Source organism: Miniopterus natalensis, chromosome 16 (genome assembly GCF_054644295.1).
Source record: "Miniopterus natalensis isolate mMinNat1 chromosome 16, mMinNat1.hap1, whole genome shotgun sequence".
NCBI classification, from domain to species: Eukaryota; Metazoa; Chordata; class Mammalia; order Chiroptera; family Miniopteridae; genus Miniopterus; species Miniopterus natalensis.
Window position 1 is genome coordinate 18,869,751 of NC_142096.1, and position 27,917 is coordinate 18,897,667.

Genomic DNA, 27,917 nt, shown 5'->3' on the forward strand with positions numbered 1-27,917 from the left:
TGTTTACAATAGATTTGCGGTTGGTTTTCAGCAAAGGTTGCTGAAGGTTGTGGGTGAAAGTTCTATTTTTAAGTGATCTAACCATTGTCCATTTGTATAGTCAGTTTCTCCCCTCCATTAACCAGAACAGGATGTCCTAACTGCACTCGGTTACAAAGGAATTTACATTTTTGCACACTGGATTTATGATTGCAAATTCTAAGCCTCCCTGTCCATATTGCTGATATGCTCTGGTCTTGGTGAAGGCTGCCTTGTACATTGTGACAGAGCCTTAATTGGCTCCCCCAGGTCCCAACACCTCCTTGGAGGATAGGAATCCACACAGGAAAGCACCCCCTTAGAATGGCTTCCCCAGATGGACAGTGGTGACAGTTGCACAACATTGTGAATGTATTTGATGCCCCTTGAATTGTATACTTAAAAATGGTTAAAAAGGTAAATTTGTTATATTTTACCAAAGTAAAAAAAAAAAAAAAAGGCAGATGAGACACACCATATCAGACATGACCAATTTATTCAGAAAATTCAAATTTGTTTGGCAAAGTAACTCCAGGGGCAGAGTTTGGAATAATCATTTCACTGAAGGCAATTACATTTTCTAAAACTAATTGGCCAAGGGGTAGTATCCAAAGCACAACTTTAAAAAATAATTTAGTGTGCATGTGTGATAATCATAAATATTTGCAGAGGAAACAAAACAAGCAACCAGCTTACACAACCGAGGCATGAGAAATGCTAATGCTAGGAGTAACCCTTTATTCAATTTCATTCAACATACATTAAGCACCTAATTTGTTCAAGACATTGGGCTAGCTGCCGGGGTTGAGGTGGAGACATGAAATTCACCAAGATACATAATCCCGTCCTTAAACGTTTACAACAGCACATATACACGAGTGTTATAGGTAACAGAAACAAAAAGCACACGAAAAAACACCTGCTCCAAAATCAGGGAGGCGGGTAGAGTTTTGTACTTCCTAGTGGAGACTGAAGTCTGAAGTTGTCACCCCGGCACTTAAATTTGGTGGCGTGGGTGAGGCGGGGTCCAGCAAGCAAAGGAAAGAAAACTCTGGCCCCTAAGCCTGGCTTGCCACCAGGAAGCGGCCCAGTTCCTCCACGGCTTGAACCCTGTGAGGGGAAGGGGCATTCGAAGGCATTTCTATTTTAATTCCTCTCATCATCAACAGCCCGTTATACGAGACAGAAAGTGAGCATAAGAAATGAAGTTGGCAGAGGCAGGGACACAGACCGGAAACACCATTTCGTAGTTTTAGTGTAAACTCAACCCCCGTGTAGATGCACCTGCCTACCCTGTGCAGCTTGCGCAACACACTCAAGTGGGGAAAGCCCCCCACGCGGCGCCCATTCACCGTGCAGAGCGCTCCCTCCCGCCGGCTGGAAAGCCAGCTGGGGCCGCCCCAGCCAGCAGCAGGCCACGAGTAGGTAAACTGAAGCCCACATTTTGCACATAAATTATATCCCATAAACACTCCTCTCCTTAACTCAACATAAATGAAGGATAGGCTTCATCACAGGGAGAGAGATGAAGTCTTCGTAGGCTAATTGATCTAATGATGACCTGATATGCTATAGTTCCTCTTTAAAAAAATACAGGATCTTTCTTGAATAATAATTTACTATGTGTGTAACATACACCTCAAAGGGAATTTTAACAGAACATTCTAATAATCAAGCATCAGTTTCTGCTTTTGCAATTACACAGATTACCTTATTATAACACTCTGGGAACCCTTACAAACACAAGGTATAACAAGATGTTTTAATATTATTCATCATCCTTAACTTCTGAAAGTTTGGCTTATATTATTTTATCTCAAAGGAAAACTGTATCTCACTTTCCCACAGAATTAATTCACCATCAAACTGTAAAAAATCATTAAACAAAAGAATAAGCTTTACTGTAAGCATTTACCAATGGAAAAGTGCAATGCAAACACCTGCCAGGCTTTGAGGAAATAGTCAACAACTTACACAACCAGCATCTCATAAAACCAAAACCTCCTTTTGAAGTACAGGATTTAATTCTTCTTGCCCTCATAGTAACTGCTAATCAGAACCCTCCCCTACCTAGGAACTGTTCTGGTTATGTAATACAACATACAGTATTTTTGAACATTAATAAATTACTGATGTGGCACAATGAATAAATATATAGTTTTTAAAAACCAAAGTGACTCAGGACTAGAAGAGATATAATAGCACACTAAAATGATTTAATAGTAAAAATTTTTAAAAATGTAATCTATCCTGGCCTTTTATTAATTCAAATTAAAAAACCAAAGGATAAGGTATCATTTCAAACCTATATACATCAAGATAGATGCCAGTTACAAAACTGTACTTTAGTTGTAAATGCTAAATTAAGCAAAAATAATTTTATATCAATTTTATTTAACTTTAATGAATTTTCCCCAACTCTAATATTAAAAACATTACAAGAACTTAAATTTTAATGGCAAAAAGTTCCTATTTTCCCCATCTGTTAAAAAAAGATTTTGTTTTCCCTTATTAACATACAATGCCCTATTGTTAAGGCACAACTTTTTTTTAGGATAAAAATGAAACCATAGATTAGTTTTATTTCACGCAATAGTTACAAGACAGGCTTTCTGTACGCATATGCTAAAAATAATTAAATACTTCTGAAATTCAACCAAGATCTAAAATGAAAAATCGTTTTGATCCAGGAACAATCAGCACATAACCAAGATAAGTAGTAGCAGCTAGAATAATCTACACAATTTCCTGTTTTTAAGTTGCCAAAGAGTGTATCCATAAGGGCCTTTTCAAGGTGTTATCAAGGAGAGGCAAGCTGGATATTCTTTTCTGAGGAAAGGGGTGGCACTCCTGCTTTCTTTTACGCTTGGGCTACCAGGGATGGTTGTCACCTTTGAAGCTGGAGTGAAACCCAATTTCTGAATTAAAAATCTGAGACAAGGGCCCGAGATAAGAGCAGAGTCCCCAATCACAGGTGTCAGGGCAGATGTTTGCGTTGCATTCTCCCTCTGCCACTCTTCCCCTGAGCGCTTTCCTCTTACCCACCCTTTTCTTAGCCACTGCCTCTCCCCCACTTACTCTGCCCGTTTACACAATACTGAAAGGGAGCACCCAGCAAACAGGAAGAGTTTGCACAACTGTTACTTAAAACACATAAACCAAAATGCTTATTTCATTATACAGCCATAAGCAATTCATTTGAATATTACTTTTAAAAAAATGCACTAAAACTGGGGGAAAGGGGACAATTGAATACTAAGAACAGATATGACCTATCTTGTAGGCCCTTGTAATCGCAACTGAAACAGGCTTATATACTCAGACTCTCTTGTATTTTCTTGCATTTTCATTCTTCGAAAGATGGGTTGGAAGAATTGCTTTGTACAGACCGAAGCGTGGATTAGATCTGACAGCATAAAGCTCTGTGGTTTGAAGGTGATTTTCCTCTGCTTTATCCGGGGAGTCAGAAAAGTAATGGTCAGCTAGGATTCCGCCAGGACTGATCTCTCACTGGAAACTTTACTAGTTTCAGTTCTACTGTAAGATTTCAGCAGCCAATCTTGAGAGATATAGGTCTATGAAAGAATTCCTGGATAAGGTTTGGGAAAGAGTATATTGGTTAAGAAAAAGGAGCAGAAATAAAATGAGAACATTAAGGGACTAGGGAGAGAGGGAGGAAGGTAGAAGTGAAGAGAGGCAGAGGAAGAGGACAGCTGATGGCTACTGAGGTCATTGACATCATTGCTTGTTACTCAATGTGATGTGTAAAATGCAATTTCAAGAGAAAAGTATCCTCTAAATAAGGACAAAGATGAGAGAAAGGGAAGACCGGGAGGTGGGGAGGTGGGGTCACTAAAAGTAAACTCTAGTTATTTTGCTACATTTTAGAAATAATGTATGTAATTCTGGGAGATATTACATGGCTCACTTATTCATGAAGGTGTTTGGTATGTTCTGGTATGATGTCTCACATAAATAAATATACTGCTCTTTGTAGTTATATTAGTTCTGTACTGTATATTGACTTTTAGAAACAAAAAAATTAAACTTTCTATAAAAGCATTTTAAAAATCATTAGTAACTAGACTATACCCAAAAACATAAAAATAATGCATTTAACTGACAGCCAATATCTTAATTTTTACACACAAGTTCTTCACAAAGTCATTATCTACATGCAAATTAATAAAATTAAAAATAAAACCAAGCAATCATGCTTGCTAATATGGACTAATTTCATTTCTATTAAATCAGAAAGTTTCCATATAATAATATTGGGGGAAAAACTGAACTCCAATGAAATAAATTCAATTTCCTATGCTAATCCTATTTCCCTAAGTTTGACATATTACAATGACACAAATGCTTTTATACCACGATACTCTGGAAACAGCATATGCCTTTGCCATCTCTCCTGAGAAAAAGGATTCCTTCATCTCATGGCTACGTAAAAAGATGCAGTCTTCCATATTCTGTTCAGAATTCCTAAGTCCTGTTTAAATATCAAGTGTTCCAACTACCCAAATTCTTGAATAAATTTTCACTGAACGAAAGCCTATCTATTGAGTATTGAGGCTCACTACTCGACCAGATTTGGGACCAGTTGCTAGAGATTGGGTGGAAACATGTGCATCATACTAAATTCATCTTCCTAGTGAGGAATTAAGGGGTTTGAACAGTGTGATATGCAAATATGTTGTACAGACATCCCACCAGGTGAGGATGTCCACTCTTTGGTCAATTTTACCTTCAAGATAGGAAATAAATGGAAGGTTGCTTTAGGGTTATAAAGAGGAAGAAAGAAAGAAAAAGAAAAAGAAGGAAGGAGAAAGGAGGAAGGGAAGGAGGGAGGGAGCCATGAAAAATCCCTCTCATTGTCAGTGTTATGGATATGAGGACATCAAAGTCTTATGAAATAATGGTACTGTTTGTACATATAAAGTTTTCAGACATCACCATAGGGGAAATCAGACATCCCAATGATATTTCACAAAGCAAGGATCCAATTAGTGACACAGTGAATGTGCCGCCGCCTTCCTTCCAACCAGACTGCATGCTGAATAGAAACACGCTTCAAAAACTAACTTCAACCCTCGTTGTTTTAATCTGAAGGACAACCACAAAATATCTCAAAATTTACTGCTTTGAAAGTTTGGTTAGGCTAGAGCCACTTAATAATGGTAAGAGCAAGCATAACTCATCCCCGAGGAGAGAATCTCTATATACAAACCTGGCAATTTTCTTAAAAAGTACTTAAACAGAGCTTTTGAAAATAATGAAAGCTGGTCAGTTCATATAGTGTCAAATAACTTTCAATTAATAATAGAATTGTTTACATTTTTGTAGTGCCTTATAGCATATTTTATCCCTAGTGAGAAAATGTAGCAAAATGCTAGTACTAACCCTGAAATCTTAATCCAAACCTTACAAGTTAAAGACTAAAATGTTGGCCAAGAGGGAAAGAATGAAATCATGCACCGTCTACAGGGAGACTGAAAATCAACAGCAAGACATCAGAAAAGCTGAACCCATGGGAATAACACATTTTTTCTTGTAGAAACAAAGCACACACACACAAAAATTACAGCGCAGCCACCATGTATCTATATTCTCTACTAGCTGATGAACCTGTTATTGAAATTTCAAAGAAAAAAACAATTTAAGCTTTTTCTATTTAATTCATAAGAAATATTCAGGAACAGATAAATAGAACATTTGTTGCATATTAATGAACATGTGGCTTCTTGTGCTTTCCATCTGAATTAGGAGTAAAAACTCCAAATTACTGTTTTTAATGAGATATAAAGAAATATTAAACATCTACACGAAATCAATCCTTTCTTCAGCCCATTTTACTAACAATGAAGATTCATGATATTGTGTGAAAACAGTGACTCATAACAATGTGGACTCAGCTACAGGTTTTAATACACACACACACACACACACACACACACACGCGCGCGCGCACCTTGTGTATGACAACTGTACGAAAATAGTCTCAAAAATAAAGACAATACTTGAGACATGAAGCAACCCATCTTCCCTGATCTTCCTATTACAGGGAAAATAAGTCTCTGATGCTTCATAAATACTTTAAAAAGTTCAGGATGGCCTTAACCATGCATAGTCTCCAACAATCATTTGAAGCCTCCAGCATTTCAGGCTGACCATTCAGCTCTGGAAGTGCTGTGATCCATAATCGACTGCTTATTTATGTCCTGTCTTCTCCAGATCTGGGAGTTTTTTGACCAGAGCTTGGTGGTTTACTTTGATGCTAGCCAGCAGCCCTCCTTCAATGCCGTCAGAACCGGTGTAACTGATTTCTTCACCACTCAGGGTAGTCATATGCCCCCCGAGGGCTTTTAAGATGGCATTGCCAGCACATATATCCCACTTTTTGATATATGTCACGTGAATATATAGATCAGCTTTTTCTTGATTCTTATCTGGCACATCTAAGAGCGCTAAAACTTTATAACCTAAAAGATAAACAAAGAATTTAGGTTACTCTCGGAAAGATTTAAAGAAAGTAGCTTACTTTTTTGAGCACACTGTTAAAAATAACAGCGCAGGGTGTGCAGGTGCTCTCTGTACTATCTTGCAACTGCCAAATCTAAAGTTATTTAAAAATAGGTTTTTTCTAACAAAATAACAGCACAGACATTAAACCCAAATGAACAAAAAATATACTGCAAAGTAACTTAAGTTATTCTCAAGTATAACCAAATATATGTCTATTTTAAACTTATATCTACTTTGTGGTTGTTTTCTATGAAATAATACACTCAGTACATATCATTTCCTATGGAATATTACACTGAAACTAAACACCCACAAGTTTCACCTGAATATCTAGAAAGGCTGGATTTGAGAGAATACAAAAATAACACTACTATCTTATATCTTCTTTGTAATGAGGCAGAATTTAAAAATAAAATAAGACAACCGCAGAAGAAACTGGGTCTAGAAACTGGTTTATCCCATTCCTAATGAGTACTTTAGCCAATACCCTTCTCAACCAACCTAACAGAGCGCCTGTAAGAAATAATGAAGTCATATTAAGAAAAGCAGACCTATGTAATCAGTAAACCAAAACTATTTGGCTTAAAAGTTAATAAGCATTATTTTCCCCTTTATTATTGTGCTAAAAAGGTTTTCAAACACAAATGTTTCTGACCATTATTTGCTATTTATATGAATTAAAAGACTTTTATGATATTAAACAGTATTCAAAACAAGGGTGGACAAATGGCCTATGAGCCAAATCCAGGCAATGGCCTATTTTTATATAGACCTCAAGCTATAAATGATTTTTATATTTTGAAAGGGTAATTTAAAAAACAAAACAAAACAAAGACCAGCATGCATTATAGACCATATGCAGCTCACAAGGCCTAAAATATATACTATCTGGTCTTTCAAAAAAGCCAGCTGACCCCTGACCTATAACACGGACAATACAGTAGTACAGAATATGCACTGAGCTAGCTGGGTGGGCACTAGACTCTGTTCATCCCAGACATGCAAGCTGAGGGCTTCAGGGGTGTTAAAAGTGATCCAGATATTAGCCACTGTAACAACACTTATGGTGTTTCCTGGCCTCCTTCTCAGATAGAAAGCATCATAATGTACTTGGATCTTTTCTTCTCTCCCTGATATTCCTAGAGTTAAACTAATGGGAAAATTATTTTGAAATAAGATCATATATAATGCTTTTGTAGTATTCGAGGAACAGAAATCACTATTGTGAAATTGTGCTTCTATTGGGAGACTGTTTCTATCAAGAAGGCATGTACAACTGAAATCCTACCCTAGAAATAACGAAGTGAGACCATGCCTGTCTTGAAAGTACACTGTCTACTTGCATTTACTTCCCAAGCATGTGGCAACCAAATCTCTCTCCTGACATCAGCCTTGACCTGGCTGGGAACACTTTACAGGCATCAAAAGGGAGCAGAAACATACCAGCACCACCAGCCGGGATAATTGCAGTCTGGTTTCCAAAAGTCTGAAGAGCAACCTGTTTGACCATTCCTGAGTGGGAGCGAGACACAACGATCCTTGGGGTCTTCTCATTGTAGGAAGAACGGGCTTTCACATTAGACCCACCATCTACCATTGCCCAAGCTGAAAAGCAAATATAATATCCATTAAGAGCACTGAAGTTTTAAAAAGTACAACTCAAAGTACCAAAAGAGACGGAAAAAAAAAATTCTTTTCCACAGTTACTTATATATTTTTTTAAAACAGAAGCTGAATTTTTTTTTTCCTGAGGACAGAGAAATATGTTTGTTTGTTTTTACATTAAAATCGGCATATATTAATACAAAGCTAAAAAAGGCCATATAATCCTGCCCAGCCAAAGGTAATAATTATTAAACACTTGGCTTAAGAACTCCTAGGTTCCAGAGCTCCCTGTGGGGTGGCAGCTGAGTCCACTGGGATCACACTGCAACTCAACTTCTCTTTGCACCTAAGCCAGCTCCATTCCCTCCCTTCCACAAATGTAAGCCCAAGAGCACCCTGAGTAAACATCCTGCATGCCAATCTCTATCTCAAAGTTTGATTACTGGAGAACTCAATCCCTGACAACCTATGAAATAAGCACAATTTAAAATTTAAAATTATTAAAGAGATGAGTTAGATTTAGATATCTGCTTTGTCAAACAGTATTTAAAAAAAAGTTCTAGATTTCAAAACAGAAGTTTTTAAGAAGGTGGGGAGACTCCAGAGATGGCCTGAAATGTTTTTCTTGGTTTAGAAGTTTTCTTCACTGTCTCCCAATCTATACAAGAAAACAAACTTACTCAGAATTATCCCAATTAGATTGTGGTTCTAGCAGTCACTCACTATGGGATAAAATATAGTTAACCACAGCTAGCAATGAAAGCAACTGCATTACTACATATTCTTGGCTGCAGAAAAAGAAAAAGAAAAAAAAATTAACAGATCCAGGTTTCTGAGTTCCCCAAGGATGATGACAGCCTCCTGGACTCTTTCACACTTCTTTCTAAAAACCCTACATAGCAACAAGGAGAATAAATACAAACACCCTTACTCAATGCCTATAAGTAAAAGAGAGGATGGCTATCAACCCAAATATATAAGAAGGGGAATAAATATCAAAGATCAGCTGAATCAGTGCTGCCTCTGACCCGTGTGGAGAATACGGCAGGAGCTTCATGGAAGCACCAAGAGGTCAGAGAATCTCAGTGGTGACAGTAGGTCAGCCAGAATTTATTCCCAGAAGGAAAAGGTCTCTTCTAAAATGAGAACTGCTGAAAGTAGGCCTGAAACTTGGTAGAGCAGTGAGAAGAGGAGGCTTGGAGAAGAGAGGAAACCAAAAGTGAAGTCTTAATAACATACTGGATGATGTACAACACATCTTAGGATGATGACAAGACATTATATGTCATGTAATACTATGCAGTAGGAAGTGCACGAAGAATATCTACAATGTGTTCTTTTTTTAAAAGAATAGTTTACTGATGTTTTAGAGAGAGAGGAAGGGAGAAGAGAAAAACATGGATGTGAGAGTGTAACAGTGATTGGCTGCCTCCTGCACACCCCCTAATGAGGATGGAGCCTGCAGCCTGGTGTGTGCCCTGACTGGGAATCGAACCAGCAACCTCTTGGTGGGCAGCACAACGCCCAACTGAGCCACACCAGCCAGGGCTACAATTGACAAAAATGCTAACTTTAATTCAATTAAGGCTCTAGAACTAATTGTTACTTTATAAAAAAAAAAAAGAAAAAGATGCACAAATATGTTAAATGATACCCTGAGGAAAGAGAAGAATCCAAAAGGACAAACACTCTATAAAAACTGACCTGGTCTTCTCAGGGAGTCAGTGCACTGGGAAAAAGGGGGCTGGACGTTGTTCTAGATTAAGAGAATGTAACCAAAAGAAATGCTTGTCACTTTACTGGCTCTTAGTTTGAAGCAACCAGCTGTAAAATTCACTTTAGAACAATTCAGAGAAATGTGAATACTGGATCAATTAAATAATAATTTTTAATTTTATTATTATATAAATAGCTCTGTTCTTAGTAGAAAAAACATATTCTTTTTTAGAGATGCATACCGAAGTACATTAGGGTAAAATGTCATGATCCTGTAATTTTCTGTAAAGTACAAAGGCAAAAAAAAAGGGGGAGGGGGGGAGCAAATATATAAAAATGTTATCAACTGTTAAATCTAGATAAAGGAGTACAGCAGTCCCCTCTTATCTGCCGGGCGTACATTCCAAGACCCTCACAGGAGGCCTGAAACTGCAGGTAGTACAGAACCCTTTTTATACTGTATGTCTAATATGTAACTAAGATACATACATATATACATATAGGACCAACAAAAGGATGACTCACATCCTGGGTGGGACAGGGCAGGACAACATGAGATTTCATCACACTACTCAGAAGGGAGAGCAACTTAAAATTTATGAACTGTTTATTTCTGGAACTTTCCATTTAATATTTTTGGACTGTGGTTGATCTCAGGTAACCAAACCACAGAAAATGAAACTGCGATATGGGGAGACTACTGTATATAAAAATTTATTACAATTTTATGTTTGAAATTATTCATAATAAAAGTTTAAAAAAAGAACTGAGAAGAAAAAACTAAAAATCCTCTAAAATTTTTTTAGAAATGATCCAAAAATATGATTTAACTTAGAAGAGAATTTACAATGCTATCTCTCTAGAGGTCAGTATTGTGTAAGAGAAGAAAGACAGCATTATCTCAGTCGATAGTACCACAAAAATCTTAGATGAAAGTTACTAATTTAATATTAAAAAAAATATATTTCATATTACATAAACTCAATACATTTAGTCATAACATTTCTATGGGAAAAATCATTTCAATCACCTTAAAAAATACAGCAGGTACTTAAATAAATGATGATTGACGATGGTGATATAATAGTGATAAGGTAAAACAACAGCTAACAGAATGTGTTTATTCTCTCAGTAAGTTATGCTAAAAAAAAACACAAGTCCAACAGGAAGTAAAAAGTGATTGGTACTTTGCTACACAGACTTCAGACATTATAACTTTTTTATTTTAGAGAGAGAGGAAGGGAGAGAGAGAAACATTGATGTGAGAAAGAAACACAGATCAGCTGCCTCCTACATGCCCCCTACGGAGGATCAAGCTGGGAACCAGGGAATGTGCCCTGACTAGGAATCAAACAGGCAACCTTTTGGTTCACCAGATGACACCCAACCAATGAAGACGCACCAGCTAGGGCTATGACTTATTTTTAATAGCCACAAATTATCACTGTGTGAATATACTATACTACACTTAGACATTTACACACTACTTCATTAAAATACTACAAAAATCTCTTGCTTCTAAGCATTTCAAACTCAGTAAATGAATTCTAATAAAATCTGATAAGAATTTTGATCTGCTTTGCTCTACCTGCTGCCAATAATACCCACCTCCAGTTCATTATAGTCCTGTTGCTAAATTCCGGTAAACATACAGTATTTCACGGTTGGTACTCTGCCAGCATCGATATACAGTCTGGATCTGAAAATGACAGCCCAAGAACAGGGCTCACCAAACAGACCTTCAATCCAAGAATGGAAGGTCAACCCACCCTCACTGAGGACTATTGATTATTCTGGATACTTGCTGACTAGCAAGCACCTTATGTTCCAGTATGCTGGGCAAGAAAGCTAGATCACCAAAGAACAGGGCACTTTATTAGTAACTTACAAAGATATTTTTGGAACACGGTTTATTCCTATAAGTTAGAGATTTTTGGCTTTTTTATTCTAAGCAAGGTAAGCCTATGATACATATTTTTATAAAATAAAGTTGTTTTTCCAAATGGGCATTTTTCTATCCTGATTTCCCCCCCTAAAATGAACAGATGTGGAAACTAGGGCCCAAAGAATGTGAATCTATTTGCCTATCTGATACCAATTTCCTCTGCGTTCCCTTTATTACAGTTCTAACTCTCTTTGAAGTAGCAGGCTTTGTTTGTAGCTAAGCGTGTCATGTGACATCTGGCCAATGAGATGAAGCAGAGGGCCCAGATTAATATGAAGAATGGCCTGCACAGGTCTTTTGTCTGTCTTCTTTCCTCTTTCTTCCTAGAACAGACCCATGGAAACGGGAAGCAACTATCTTTGAGCATGCAAATAAAAAGCCATCTTCTAAGAAAAAAGCAAAAACAGAAAAGTCAACTTAACAGTATCATAAAGCCACTAAACCATCCCTATCCTTTGGCCGCCTTATTAGGTGAAACAAATGAAACTCTTACTTGTTTAACCACTGTAATCAGATTTACTTTATATGCAGCTAAATGAAGTCCTGACAGAAGAGGTAATGTAGGGCCTTGTCAAAGAATGAGAGGTCTTCAAGGACTTAAACAGTGCACTTAACTTTTATAGCCTGTTTTCCTTTTTATTAAAAAGTCACTGTCACTACAATTCCTATTTTATATTCTCTCCAGAGTTATGTTGAGGCTGAAGTGAATTTATGTCAACACATTTCATAAACTGTAAAAATACTAAACCAATGTGAGATGTTAAAAATAGGAGTTAGCTCTTACAGTGACATTTTTAAATGTATGGCTTTCATGGTAAGAGCTGGTAAAGCCCTTTTTTTAATCTATAAAAGACATTAACATTTTTCCTTGTCACACTTATCAAAAGGTTCAAATGAAGTAACATTAAGTATACTGCAAATTGCTAAATACCATATAAATGTTAGTAATCATGGAACTATTATTATAAAAGTGATGTGCTATACTGATTTGCATAAAATTCCTGGGTTGATTCTTCCTCTAATTTAGAAGGATGAGCTTGAGGAGTGTATCAATTTTCGGAGTCTCCTTTTCTCATCTCTAAGTAGGAATACTAATAGTAATTGTGTGCCTCACTCACAAGCTATATTAAGTGTATTAGTACTGCTAAATTATACTCCAATATCCACTTTTCCTATTTTCCCTGAGTGACAGAATCCCTAAATTGTAGCTTGGATAGCCACTGAAAATAACACCTACATTTCTTAGCCTCCCTTGAGGCTGCATTCTAGCTATGTTTTGATCAATGGGATGAGACCTGATGTGTGAAATTTATAAGCCAAACCCTCAGTGGGAAATGTCCTCCAACTCTCCCTTTTACCCTCACCTCTGGTGGAATGTGGATCAAGCAGTGAGCCACCCTTAGTCACACAGAGAAGAGCAATATATTCTACAACAGCAAAACAGCATGAGAGAACGGCCTGTGGCCCTGGTACCAGGGAGCTGTCAGGGCAACCCTGAGCTGCTTATACATAGGCTGTTAGGAAGAAAGAAATAAACTTGTTTTGTTCAACCTCCTGTATTTTGGTGCATATTATTACAGCATCCTAAATTATCAGCCTAATCTGTATCCTAACTAATTCAGTAAGTATTAAAGAAAATACGTGAAAGCAATCCATAAACCATAAAGCAATTATATAATTAATCTATGTCACAGTAATGATATCAACCTTTTGTAGCTCAACAAACTGTCAACTTTAAAAACTATTTGAATTATAAAAATGAAATAAAACGTGAGATACCACAAAGTAGATTTTGCTTTGAAATGCAGAGCCAATAGTCATATGTTCAGCCTATCTTAGAGCAGGCAGAACTGGGGACACAAAGTTATTCTGCAAAGCAAATAAATTTAATCAAAGCTTAACCTTATGTCTATTTCTCTCCACTTTATATACAGTCTTTTATGCAGTGCCAGCCACACCACTGAGACACAATAGAGATGCTGGAGTAAGCAAGAGAATTGTATGGATGCCTGGTGTACTGGTTTCCTAGAGCTGCTATAACAAATTACCACAAACTTTATCCTTATGGTAGGTGAAATTTATTTTCTCAGTCTGGAGGACAGAGGCCCAAATCAAGATGTTAGCAGGGTTTGCTCCTTCTGAATGGCCTAAGGGAGAATCCATTTGCAGCCTTTCTTCCAGCTTCTCCTGGCTGCCAGCACTCTTTGTGTCCCTTGATATGAATCACTCCAATCTGTCTCCACCTTCACATCACTTATCCTGTGCGTCTGTGTACCCTATTTCTTATAAGGACACTCTCATTGCTTTAAGGGCCCACCCTAATCCAGGATAATCTCACCTTGATATTTACCTTAATTATATCCTTATTTCCAAATAAGGTCACATTCTGAAGTCCACGTTGTTATGGGCTGAATTTTGTTCCCCCAAAAGGTATGTCGAAGTCCTACCCCACTCAGCACTTCAGAAACCATCCTTATTTGGAAAAAGGGTACTTGCAGATGTGATTAGTTAAAATGAGGTCATGCTGGAGTAGGGAAGGCTCTTAATCCAACATGACTGGCGTCTTTACAAGGAGAAAAGAGAAACAGTCACAGAGACACAAAGAGAATGCCATGAGATGATGGAGGCAGTGATCGGAGTGATGTGTTTACAAACTAAGGGACACCATGGATTGACTGTCTGCAAACTGCCAGAAGCTAGGACAAAAACACGGAGGATTCTCCCCTACAGGTTTCGGAGAGCATAGCTCTGCCAACACCTTGATTTTGGACTTCTAGCCTCCAAAACTGTGACAGACAAATTTGTTTAAAGACACAGTTTCTGGTTTGTTTTTATGGCAGTCCTAGGAAATACAGGGGTAAATACGAATTTGAGGGGGACATTATTCAACCTACTAAACCTGGTTATTAGGGCAGCTTTCAACACTGCCAAAGAGGATACGCTCACCATCAACGAGTTCATCATCTGCATGATCCTTGCCCTGCATTTTTTATGGGAGTTACCAACGAAAAGTATGACAATTCCCTTCAGATTGTCAGCAATATTGCTTACACTACTAATTGTTTCCCTCAACTTCTCCACTACGACAAATCATGGTCTCATTGTGGACTTAAGACCATGGCTAGCCTTTCTAGACAGGCAAACTGCAGCATAACAGCTGCAGTGATACCAAAATGTCATTCCAGAACTGAGTAGCACTGGTAAGGTTTTGGGCAAGGTTCACTCCTAAACTGAATGGGCTCTTTGGCATGGTCTTCCATACTCTCACCTTCAACATGATCATCGAGGATCTGACCTGACATCTGCAGGAAGCTAACAAACATGGCTGCAGCCAGAAGGTGGGGAAGCAAGGGTTAGAAGGAGTTCTGAAGGGAGTCTGGGGCTACAAAGGGATTAGCCTATTGAGATTTTCACAGTAACACCATCCATTTTTGATGCTGAGGTTGGCATTACCTTTAACCACTACAAGATCAAGCTCATTTCCTAATAACAGATTTTGCTAAGGCCACTTCAGGGTGGACCTCAGAATTCACACAGAATCCAATGTGTAAGAGCCCAGGACCTCAGCAGCTGGTGAGTCCGTACTAGCTGTATTCCTCAATACACTAAGAATCTCTCATCTTCATTAAACAGTGTCTATCCTCTAAGGAAAGTTTAGGTAGCCCTGCTTTGTCATTTATTCTGAGTACCAACAATAAAATCTTCACTGTACCCAGTGAAGGGGTGAGGTAGGGTAGGGGACTGACTCTAATAATTACTGAGCAACAGCTGAGATTCTGACAGGATAGTAAGTACTACAGGCAAATGATTTAATAACATTAACTCTTAGTCTGACATATTTCTTACCTGTATATTCAGAAAATGGCTTATGTATTACTCCTAGGACAGGATGACCATTCACCGCCACACAAACCATAGTAGTGACATACTTTCGAAGATCCTCTATGAGAAATAAACACAATTGTTAAAGTAACTTATATAAATTCAGGATACAATGTTATACTTTATTTCATTAAAAACTTACTTACATTTTATAAACTGTCTTTTATAGTCAACAATGCCCTCAAGCCAAGAGAGTCTAGCAGTAAAAGCAGGTTTAAGGAAGTAGTTGAGTTTTGGTTTTATAAGCAAATTACCTGGGTTATTCTCCCAGCCTACCACTTTATTAGCTGCATTTCTTTGGGCAAATTATTTAAATTCAGTTTCCTCATCTGTAAAATATATACATTAATTAAGTACCCATCTTTAAATATTAAAATAATTTTTAATTTTAGTATTAAATTTAAAAATCAAGTTAAGTACTTAGAATAGTTTCTGCATGAGGTATTAGCTCACTAAATATTATCACAATTATATAATCAGGCCAATCTTGGTTTCAGAAAAACTTTTTATAAACAAACACCTCAATAGTCTATATTTCTATTATTTACTCCTGCAAAATATTGTTTTATAATTTCAGTTACTATTAGATATACAACCTAGTGTCTCCCCCATTCTCCACATAGTTAACTACCGAGCATCTATTAACTGTCAGTCAAGTGCAGTGCTTAAGCACTAGAACACCAAGGTGACAAAGCGGAAGCCCCGCAGTCAGAGAACTTACCATCTAGAAGGAAGATAAATGTGTAAGAAACCAACTTTAACATGTATACCAAGAGGACAGAGAAAAGGCAAGAATTAGATATCTTTGGGTAAGAAACAAGGCATAGGAGAGGATGCATAGAAATGAAATCTGAGCTAACACTAGATAAAAAGAATGAAAATAGCAGGTAGGGTGGTAATTCTTTCTTTTGCTAATTACTTGCTCTCTGGATGGCTAGGGTTTACTATTTTGAATTCCAACAGACGTATATGCAATAAAATCTAAATTCCCACTATCACAAGTAAATGTTATATTCTGACCATATAAATACCTCAGTAACACATACCTCAATATATAAAAAACACCTTAATAAATGTCAAATAAGAACCATTTGTTTTAACTGCTAAAACTTCCCTTCACTGAAAAATCAGTGACATAATGAGCCATCACCACCAATAATATTATGGCATAACTACACTGGTTTGGAACCCCTTGGGGGGGGGGGGGGCACTGAGAATGCAAATGGTTCATACAACAATGCATTAGCCAGCTGGCATGTCTCAGTGGTTGAGCGTCAACCTATGAACCAGGAGCTCACAGTTCGATTCTGGGTCAGGGTACATGCCCAGGTTTTGATCCCCAGTCAGAGGTGTGCAAGAGGCAGCCCATCAATGACTCTCTCTCCGTCTCCCTTCCCCTCTCTGAAACCAATAAAAACATATTTTAAAAAAAAAACACACAAAAAAATGCTGTCTTAAAATCTAACGGAAAAATTGTCTGAGATTGGTAAAATATCTACCACCATGTATATATTATCTGCGCTCGTTCTGGTTCTCTGATATATAATGGCAATCTAGAATTTGAGATCAATTTTAATTTTAAAATTACCCGTATACTCCTGTGTAGCATCAAGTGGGTCGATCCAGACAGTGACACTTTCTGCTGGTACCTCTTTAGGGGTAGCTATTTCCTTCAGGATGTCCTCAGGAATTTTACGATCCCATAAGATAACCTCCTGATCGCTGGCATCCACATGTTCCTCTGTATTTATCTGCATTAAAAATAGGTGATAATTAAAATTTTTTACAGTAAGAAAAAAAATCATTACCTGAGAAAACACAAAAGAGAAAAATATTTCAAACAAAATCACATAACTTGAAAGTAGGTAAATTAGTAGTTTACTTCAAAGCATTTCATTGCAAAATGAAACTGTAAGAGAAATTCCAGCAACATCATGTCTTCGAGTTCTTTCCAATCTAATATTCAAGCTTAGCTTGTTGTCTAAGCAAGACAAAGGATCCCAATATAGAGAAATATAAAGTAAGCCTCAAAGAAGCCACCAGGGTACTGTGCTTTCTGACAAGCTCCCTGTCCAGAGTAGATCGATGTGTTTATATTGAATGTGACACCATGCCTAGACCCCATACTACAGTGTCAGAGTAATTATAACACCGACAGTACATGAGCAAAAAGTCATACTGGGTGAAAACCCACAGCTACCAGCAATCTCTGGAAAGTACCCTGAAATATCCCAAATTGTCCTTGAAGAGGTTAAAAATAGTAATATTCCTGAAACACCAAGCTACTTAAATCATAAAATATTTTTAATATAATGTATAGTAAACATCCAATTTGTCCATTCACTTTTTCCTTTGCTGATTTAGCAAATGTTTACTGATTGCTCACAGTATACCAGACAAAAGTAAGTCTCTCTCTTTATGGAGCTTAGATTCTAGTGAAGAAGATAAATATACACGATACATAAATAAACCATGTGGTACGCTGGAGAAAATAAAGTAGGGAAGAACAGGAAGTGGGTGTAGGAGAGCAGAAGAAGGACTGTTCTTTAAGATAGGGTGTCTAGGGTTATTCACAATGGGCCCAAATTGGAAACTACCAAATGTCCATCATCTGATGAATGGATAAACAAAATGTGGTATATCCATACAAAAAAATATTATTCAGCCATAAAAAGAAATGAAGTACTGATCCATACTATAGCATGGATAAACCCCCAAACATTATACTAAGTGAAAAAAGCAGACACGAGAGACTGCATACTGGATGATTCCATTTATGTGAAATCTCTAGAAGAGGCAGAACTATGGAGACAGTAGATTAGTGGTTGTCTGGGGCAGAGGTTAGAACAGGGATTAGCAATAAATGGGCAAAGGGATATAATTAGGGAGATGAAATTTTTCTAAAACTCATTAATGACAATGGTTGCACTATTCAGCATATTGACCTCTGGAGAGATGAGGAAGGAGGTCAGACAGTAATGAAAGTCAGATGATGAAGGACCCTGCAGGAACGACACAGTCAGTTGTCCCCCATCATAACCACTATTAACAACGTGCAGAGAGTCCTAGCCATTGTAGAAAGCTAAAGGGTGAGAGTATGGGGAGAGGTACAAGGATTAGAAAGAAGCAAAATATGTAACTGATATGTGATTATTAAAAAAATTCAAAAGAACTTGTGGATACATTATAGAACAAAATATAGCCAAGTTGCTAGATACAAGGTCAATAATTATCAACCAACTGCATTTTTATATACTAGCAAGAAATATTAAAAATATTTAACATAAAGAAAGAAAACCGCCCTAGCCAAAAGTCTGACTCAGTGGCTAGAGTGTCGGCCTGTGAACTGAAGGGTCCTGGGTTTGATTTCGGACAAGGGCACGTACCTTGGATGCAGACTCAATCCCCAGCCCCAGTCGGCACGTGCTTGAGGCAACCAATCAACGTGTCTCTCTCACATGGATGTTCCTCTCTCTCCCTCTTCCCCTTCTACTCTCTCTGAAAAGCAATGGAAAAAATATCCTCGGGTGAGGATTAAAAAAAAGAAATCCATTTATACTAACAACAGAAATAAATTACCTGGAAATAAATGTACCCAAGATTTGCAAAAACATTATCAAGAAAGCATATTAAAAAACATTAATGCATCTATTCCTCGTTGTGTTCCCCCCCCCCCAATGGTATGCTGTAACTTTTCTGCTAGACTCTCAGACTTCCAGAAAGGTACTCTTGTCCATGAGTAACGGACAAAATCTATGTTCTTTGAGGGAATGAATGACAGTAGAGAACTCCTGACATCTTGCAGACATCACTCTATAGCATTTTGGTTTTAGAGCCCACACTTTTAACGACAATGTTAGGCTACCTCAGGTGAACGAATGTAAGAATATTCACCATGCAAAAACCACAGAATAAACCATGTACAGTATACTAAGAAAATTATGGTTTCAACCACCATTTGGATTCCTAAAATGAGCCTTTGATTGCTCTTGCCTCCTACAGTGTATTCTCGGATTCTTTCACTCATTCAACAACTATTTAATGACTACATATTCTAAACTGCTTTGGGTCCTGGGATATAATAATGAACAAAAAAGACAAAAATCACTGCTTTTATGGAGCTTCCCTTCTCAGCCCAGTAACCATCTTCCTAAATGAGAATGATTATATTACCCCCCACTTAAAACCTTCCAATGATGTCTCATTACACAGAGATAAAATCCAGACTGCTTACTATCACCTACAAGGCAAAGGCCTGGATGGCCTGGCCCCAGTAACCTTTCTCTATCTGCACTCTTATTTATTACATTTCAAACTGACTTGTCTTCTGGTCCCTTGCCCTCAAGCTTGGTGCTTGTGCTCTTATACTCATACTCTCTTTTACCAAATCTCTGCATGACGGTCTGCTTTTCATTCAGCTCTCAGCTCAAACGACAGTGCCTCAGATCGGCCTTCCCCGACTACCCATGGCCAAAGCAGGGTCCCCCAATCACTCTTCTCACATGTTCTCACTTTTATTTCTTCAAAGCCTTTATCAGTATGAAGTCAACTTATTTGTTTACATGTTAACTATCTATCTTGACCCACTAGAACATTAAGATTGGTGAGTTCAAAGACACAGTTCGTTCATTACGCAGCCCCGTCCCCACTGCCTAAGCCAGCGCCTTAATAACAGGTGCTCAAGAAATCCCTGACTGGCCACCTTCTTCACGAGCGCAGCTTCATTTCTTCTCCATAACCTCTCCCACTCAATCTACTCTCCCTCCCTCATCGTTAAGCCTATCTGTCCCAGTCCTCAACAGGGAGCTGAGGGGTAAGAAATCAAGGTTCCAACACACAACTAATGCTATTTAGGTGACAATTCAGGTACTGTGGGGTTAAAGAGGCATTTGGTTAATACCTTAAGGTATCGTTTACTGCATTTCTCCATAAATCACTAAATCTTAGTAAGTTTTTGGATACAATGCCTCACACTGTGCCTATCGCACAGCAGGAATTCAACAACTATTTTCTAAATGGATAAACATCGCTCTACCTATCTTATTCTCCTACCTTCTCAGAAGCCTTTTACTATCAACTACTCCCTCTCAAATACATCCCTATAAATAATTAAGCAGGCTCTAGGGTCTCACATTTTAAAAACATACATACCAAAAAAAAAAAAAAAATCCACAGAACCTTTGCTTAGTACCAAATAATACCCTAGCCAAGCTCCTTAGTGGCACGACTTCTGTAAAGACCTGTCTATACACACTGTCTCCATTTCCTCACCTCACATCTTCTTCAATTTTGCTTCCTTCCCCATCAAGCCACCAAGCACGCACTCACAAAGTTCACCACTGACCTCCGTAAAGAACCATTAAGAGGATTGTCCTGACAGCAGAATTCCAGCACCTTGATGTCTTGGGTATGTGACTTACCTAGGCTAGTCAACTAATCTTTCTGAGTTGCAGTTACCAAGTGCTAAAAATGAGTGACAAATAGATCTGCCTATAGGGTTCTTTGGATGACTCAATGAAATAAAGAAGGTAAAACAAGCAGTACAGTGCTTAACACAGATAAGTAATTAATAAAAGTTGGCTGCTATTACTATTAAGTGATTATTTTCAGTCTGCAATGCTTACTGCTACACTGATTATCACATTACTAGTTATCCTAATTTTAACGGAGAGGAAACTGTAGCTCAAAGTTTAATTACTGGCCAGGATCACCTAGGCTGGAGACTGGACAAGATGTCATGCCATGTTCTCTGCATAGTGTTGTTTACCCTTTGCCTACTAGATGCCAACAGCATTCTACCCCTAGTTCTGAGAACCAAAAATCTCCAGAGGGACAAAAATGTCCCCTGAGGGGAAAACTGTCACCACTTTAGTGCTCTAGAGCAGAGATTTTCAACCTGTGTGCTGCAGGAGGCACAATGCCATGCCACAAGAATTTTTAAAACATGGAACACCTGACTATTTAGTGAGGGGCACTGACTTTTCCCTTAGACTGTCAAATAAAAAAATGACAACAGCCAACACAATGATAGCTGTACGGTGTGAATGAATCAAAATTATACCAATTTTTTTTGTCAGATCAGCAAAAAATAGAATATATTTTGGCATGCTGCATAATTTTAGTAATTAATTTATGTGCGCCATGAGATAAAAAAGGTTGAAAATCACTGCTCTAGAGTGAAATCTGCTATATAGTTTTTCTGAGGGGTGAACATTAAATAGGAAAGCTCAAGCATCTTACTCTAGTAAAGTCATGGGATTGAAAAGAGACCTCTCTCCATTTGCATGGGGCACCAGTATAAAAGAAAAGGGTATCTGTGGCTTCTTGATGCTAATTTTTCATGAGAAAATAAACTGAGTGGGATTTAAGTTCCTTACAAAAAAATTGCAGGTGAAGCTTCAAAAACAACAAGATATTTAAGACTGTACTTCTCAGTGTTGGGGGAAGGGAGTGAGGAAAGAAAAGAATGTATGGCTGAGTTTCTACTTAGATGGCTACAACATTTGGCCTCTAGTCTAACAACATAGTGACAAAAAGAGATAGCTCGACATGACACCATCCTATTTTGCTATTGTATAAATTAACATAGCCTCCTCTGTTCCACCAATCACCATCCAACATGAACACTAAAGATGTACATGCAAACATTCAAACAAACCCAAGAAAATAAAAAGTTATTTTATATAAAGGCAGACTTCAACATCTACATTCTGAAAGCTTAGCTTTAGTGTTTAATAAAAGGCAGCTCACTCCCTTGGCAGCTATTCCCTTAGTGTTTGCTAATAAGTGAGAAAGCAAACTCAGAATCCTGTGGAAGTCACCCAAGACAAAAGCTTTGGCAGAGGTAGAGTGCGGTGGAGTTTGCATGTGAACACACACGCACAGATTTACGCATGAGTGTTCAATATTTAAGAATATTTTTATCTTTACCTTAAAAAAATTCAACTCTGCTTACTATATTTCACTATTTCTGCTTTTAAGTTTCTACAATTTTATATTTCCCTAGGAAACCACACTATAAATTCTGTTTTAAGTAGCCTCCTAAAGATCTAGCTAAAATGAAGAGTTAGATAGCTGTGTAGTGAAGTGTCATGAACTTCAGATTTCCCATTTGCAAAATGGGCATAAATAAAATTTACTTCTGAAGTTGCCATAAGGATCAAATGAAGTCTTGTGTGGCCAGTATCGAGTGTATTCCGGGCACAGAATACACTCGATAAATCGCTACTGTTATAACTATAGCAACTTCTTTGAAACCCCAGTTTCTTCCACCAACTACAGGGAAGAATGTTGTGTCTTGGGGGTGCAAGAGATGCAAACAGTGTAATATAAGCTGTAAAAAAGAAGGGCAGGGCAAAAGAAAAAGTGACAATGTTGTGTGTTGTGTTTAAGAATTGTGTGAATTACATGTGGTATTCAGCAGCTCATGATATGAAAGCCAATGTTCCTTGCTGGGGAAAAAAATTAAGGACAGGAAAAAAAAGAGGAAGAAAGAAAACCACAGAAATAATAAAACAGACTAGAAGGAGGCTCACACATGGTATGTAATTCTACAATGACCAATACTCTCCTAACTCTTCCAAAGAAGCCCCAGGTTAGATCTCATTGTTTATCTAGTTAATTAAATTCCACTGGAAACAATTTTTCTTCCCAGTAGCCAAAATGTCTGAATTTCCCTAAGAAAGTAATTCCTTACCAAAACTCTACCCAAAGAAAGAGCAAATGTTCTTCAATTCTTACTTTCTGGAGCAAATAAGGGATAGATGGTTGAAATGAAGTTGCTGAGAAATATACTTCCAAACACCTCCTTGAAGGGCCCCCAAAATATGTGCCATTAAGAGGGTCCTGATAACGTTACAACTAAGGTAATTCATAAGCATCCACCCCACAAAGGCCGGGCGCCCGAGCAACTCGTCCACAGTTGCTGGCCTTCAGCTGACTCCTGGTAGGTCGGCCAGAAAACATTTATTATACATACAGTCACGCTCTTTCCAGTAATTAAATCAAGAAAGGCTAGAGGACTTGGAGGCTCCGGTGCAACCCCTTTCATTTTACAGAACAGTTTGAGGCAGGGCGTTAAGGTAACCTCAGCCCTTCGATGGGAAAGCCCACCCACAACCCAAAGCTCCTGATCCCAGGTTCAGAGCTGAACGCACCCTCGGGAAGGGGCCAGAGGGCATGGGCCCGTAGTCAGGCTGCCTGCAAGCTCACCCGGCGCTTCCACACACTGTGTGTACGACCTTGAGCACCTCGAGTTCGGCGTCTCAATCTCCATCCGCGTCTGTAAAACGGGAGCCAGAGCCCCGGGAGGCGCCCACGCGATGGGACAGGTCCCCAGGCTCCCCGCAGCGCCCACGGGCCCGGCGCTCGCGGCACCCACCTGCACGTTGGGGAAGGCGGTCTTGAGCAGGTAGAACATCTTGCGGTTGGACAGCACGTCCCCGCTGGTCATCTTGTCGTCGGCTCCCTCGCGCGTCTTCCCCTTGGACTTCTCGTGCAGGACGTTGCTTTCGCGGACGCGCCTCACCTCGTCGCCCCCGCGGACCGCGGCCAGCACCGACACGGCCAGCATCTCGCGCAGGTCCACGCTGCCTCCCTCGGCCGCGGCCGCGGGCCCCGCCGGGCCGCCGCCGGGCTCGCCGCCCAGGCTGAAGAGGCTGAAGCGGCCGGCCAGGAAGCCCGAGTAGAGGTGGTAGAGCACGCCGAGCCCCAGCAGGCAGAACACGGCCACCCCCAGGGGGGACAGGCGGATGCCCATGGGGGCCATGGCGCTGGAGGCCGGGCGCTCCGGGCGGCGGCCTTCACAGGCCTCCCCGCGCGCCGCCGCCGCGCTCCCGGGCCGGGCGCCGCGCGTTCTACAGGGGCGCCCGCTGCCCGGCGCCCGCGCGCCCCATCGCTCCTTCCCGGGGAGGCTGAGCCGCGCCGCGAAGCACACCTTCGCCCTTCCTCCGGCCCAGCTCCCACAGCGGCGCAGCCCGGGCTCCACGGCCCGCCGGCGGACCTCACATCCACGTTAGCCAACTGCCGGGAGGTGAAAGGGTAGCGTGGGTGTGTATCCGGGTTACGCAAAGGGGCGGGGCGATGGCGAGGGGCGGGGCGGTGCTGGGCTGCCGCCTTTCCTCGGAATCGCTCAGGGTTTCGGTTTTCAAATCGCACCTGGACGTCGCGAAGCCACTTTCCGTGCGGGGAAGAATACCTAGTGCCTGGTGAAAATGTAATCGCCCTTTGAGCGCCAATATATGCATGAACCAAAGCGATAGGGACAGTCCTGACTGCTGAAGAACGGAGAAAAATAAGTCTTTTTATTCTAAAATATATCTTTATTGATTTCAGAGAGAGGAAGGGAAAGGGAGAGAGAGAGAGAAACATCAATGATGAGAGAGGCATTGATCGGCTGCCTCCTGCGCGCCCCCGACTGGAGAGTGAGCCCGCAGCCCGGGCATGTGCGCTGACCCGAATCCAGCCGAGATCTCCCGGATCCCAGGTTGATGCTCAACCGCTGAGCCACAGCGGGCACGAATAAAAGTTATTTTAAGAGAGATCTGCAGGCTTTTTTCGCCAGCGCTTATGTTTTTAAATCGGCTCTCTGCATTCTTGCAGGCAGAGCAGGGAGGTGAGCGGTGACAGGAGTAATTTTGCTTGCTTCTTTACTGGCATCTCTTGTAATCTAAATGCTTGTGCATTTATATCGGTGTGTATACTCTATATAGATAGCACGCGTTACCTCTGCCTTACAGTATAAACCATCCTGTGTCAGCGATTTTCAAACTTTTTCCTCTCATGGCACACGTAAGCTAATTACTAAAATTCTGCAGCACACTAGAAAATGTATTTTTTGCAGATCTGATTTTAAAAAAAAAAAAAAAGTATAATTTTGATTCTTTCACACCAGACAGCATTGTGTGGGCTGTTGTCGTTTAAAATTTTTTTTTTTATTTGACAATCTTAGAGAAAATAGGTCAATGCCCCTGACTAAATAGGTATTGCATGTTTTAAAAATTCTTGCAGCATACCGGTTGAAAATTGCTGCTCTATGTAGCTGAAAAACATGCCTTGTTACTGGGCTTTCATAATCAAGAAACACTTTGTGTGGGGGGAGGGGGGGGAGGGAGATCTGCCAGTTCGTTTCCTTGTAATTTTCTTTTTTTTAAGTGCTTTTTAGGGGGACAATATAATTAATTAAAGGTTCAGGCTAGTTGGACCCTAGGTAAAAGTGCTTTTACTAACTTTCTGAGAAAGCAAAACAAAACAGTGAACTGATGTCATTTCTTCATGTTTAAATACTAAACTTCCAAGATGAGTATAACTTGTAGTTTTCCCTTGAATGATTCAATCCTATGAAAACAATAATTCTAACTTTTAATAAACCAGTGATACGTGTTTGGGCCTGTCATTATAGTTGTATCTTTGGCAGCACATACAATTCTTGGGACAATGGGTTTCATGTTAAGGTTGTGGATGGCCTATTTCTAATACATTATCTATATCCATTCTTTTTTTTATAGTAAAAAAGTAGATTTATTTGTATGCACAACAATGAAGGAAAACAGTCTCTGTCAAATGAAGAAGATTAAGATTCTTAAGTAGCTGATTTTGGGACCTACAACAATGAAAAGACTTGCTTTGTTGCCTTCAGATGTTACCTCTCTTTACCTGACACTTCAGCAGGCTTTTTTTTTAAATGTTTTTATTGATTTTTAGAGAGGGAGAGAGAGACAGAAACATTGATGACAGAGAAACATTGGCCAGCTGCCTCGTGCACGGCCCTCACTGGGGATCAAGCCCGAAACCAGGCCATGGGCCCTGACTGGGAATTGAACAGGTAACTTCTCTGTGCATGGGTTGACACTCAACCACTGAACCACACCAGCCAAGCTTCAGCAGAATTTTTAATTGGGCCTTCCTACTTGGCCTGATTTTCTAATCTCTTGTGATATAGAAGCTGACGTTCCACATAGCCTGTGTTTTTCTTGTGTTTATCCAGGTACTTTCCCATGAAACATAAGAGATCAGTTTCATTGTTGGCAGAAGCCACGGTCTTCAGGTCTAGCAGAGGCCCAGTTAACTTGCTGTCCAATCCAGAGCAGACTCTAGAGCCTGTATGCCAGCTCACCAGTTATCTCTATGTCTATCAGGCCTCTTAATCACCGGAAGGCAGGTTTTACCCCCACAATTTCTTAGATACCTTAGGAATCACTTTGCATGTTCCTTCCTCACCTCATCTAGGTCTTTGAAGAATGCAGCAAAAAGAGGTTTTCCATATCTTCATTGTAATAACAGGCCATAGATAAATGTCATTGACATGCAGCTAATAAGATGCCACGTGATTAATAACAAGCCTACACTCTTCAGAGAGGAGACTATGGACCTGGGATGCCATCTCAGCAGTAGAGGAAACCAGGCATAAACAGTGCTCTACATCCATTCTTAAAATTGTTTTCCACCAAAATTTAGACAGACTCAACTCAATGGGTAACTTTTTCAACTAATATAATTATGCCAGCATTAGAACCTTCTACCATGGCCCTGATCTTAGCAACTATAACAGTGATGTTTATTAAATAAAGACAATATTGTAGGCACATACAATAGAAAACTACTTATAAGTTTTACCCTTTGAAATTATAATCACTCTTAATATATGAACAACATGAAGTCAGGTAAGTATTTTACATATCTTTATATCCTCTGATCTAACTCAGATCCTTTTCGTGTGTATTATAGAAGAACTCCAATATAATACACATGGCTATTGCACAGGTTTGGGTATTATGTAAGCCAACTCATGTCACCCAGAATGTAAGAACTCAATATATTTAGTGGTATCTTAGTCAGTGTGTCTCAAGTTTTTGCCAATCAAAAAAGTAAAAAAAAAAATTTTTTTACATGTAGATATAAAAAAAGCTTCGCTAAACAATGCTTACCCTTACTACATGGAATATTCTTTTATGTTTAAACCCTCTAAATTGATTCAATTATTCTATTAATGGGTCACTTGGGAGAGAGTTCTCTGTGAGTCTGTTTCTGTTTGTCTTTCCATCAGAGGGAGTAACTCCCTTTTCAAGGATGTTGTACTTTCAGGGATGTTTGTATAGCAAACATCCTTGAGCGACAAAGATGGTATCTCCTCCAGAGCAAGGGACATATTTGTTTCCTGTATATCAGGCAGGCTTGCTGCCAATTGTAAAAGATTCAAGATCCCTATGCTCAAAGTATCTCTCCTGTA

At 39.3% G+C, this 27,917-nt stretch overlaps 1 protein-coding gene and 1 pseudogene across 1 annotated transcript; both read right to left on the reverse strand.

The window, feature by feature from the left end:
• Positions 1-5,312: 5,312 nt before the first annotated feature.
• BPNT2 (3'(2'), 5'-bisphosphate nucleotidase 2) lies at positions 5,313-24,501 on the reverse strand. Its single transcript, XM_016207701.2, has 5 exons — positions 24,072-24,501; positions 17,280-17,442; positions 15,656-15,751; positions 7,987-8,148; positions 5,313-6,500 (listed from the first exon to the last, which is right to left on the reverse strand). Exons 1-5 carry the CDS (start codon positions 24,456-24,458, stop codon positions 6,229-6,231), a joined length of 1,080 nt encoding a protein of 359 aa, XP_016063187.2. The 5' UTR covers positions 24,459-24,501; the 3' UTR covers positions 5,313-6,228.
• Positions 24,502-26,540: 2,039 nt separating this feature from the next.
• On the reverse strand, positions 26,541-27,071 carry LOC148091346 (ferritin, heavy subunit-like; annotated as a pseudogene).
• Positions 27,072-27,917: the final 846 nt, after the last annotated feature.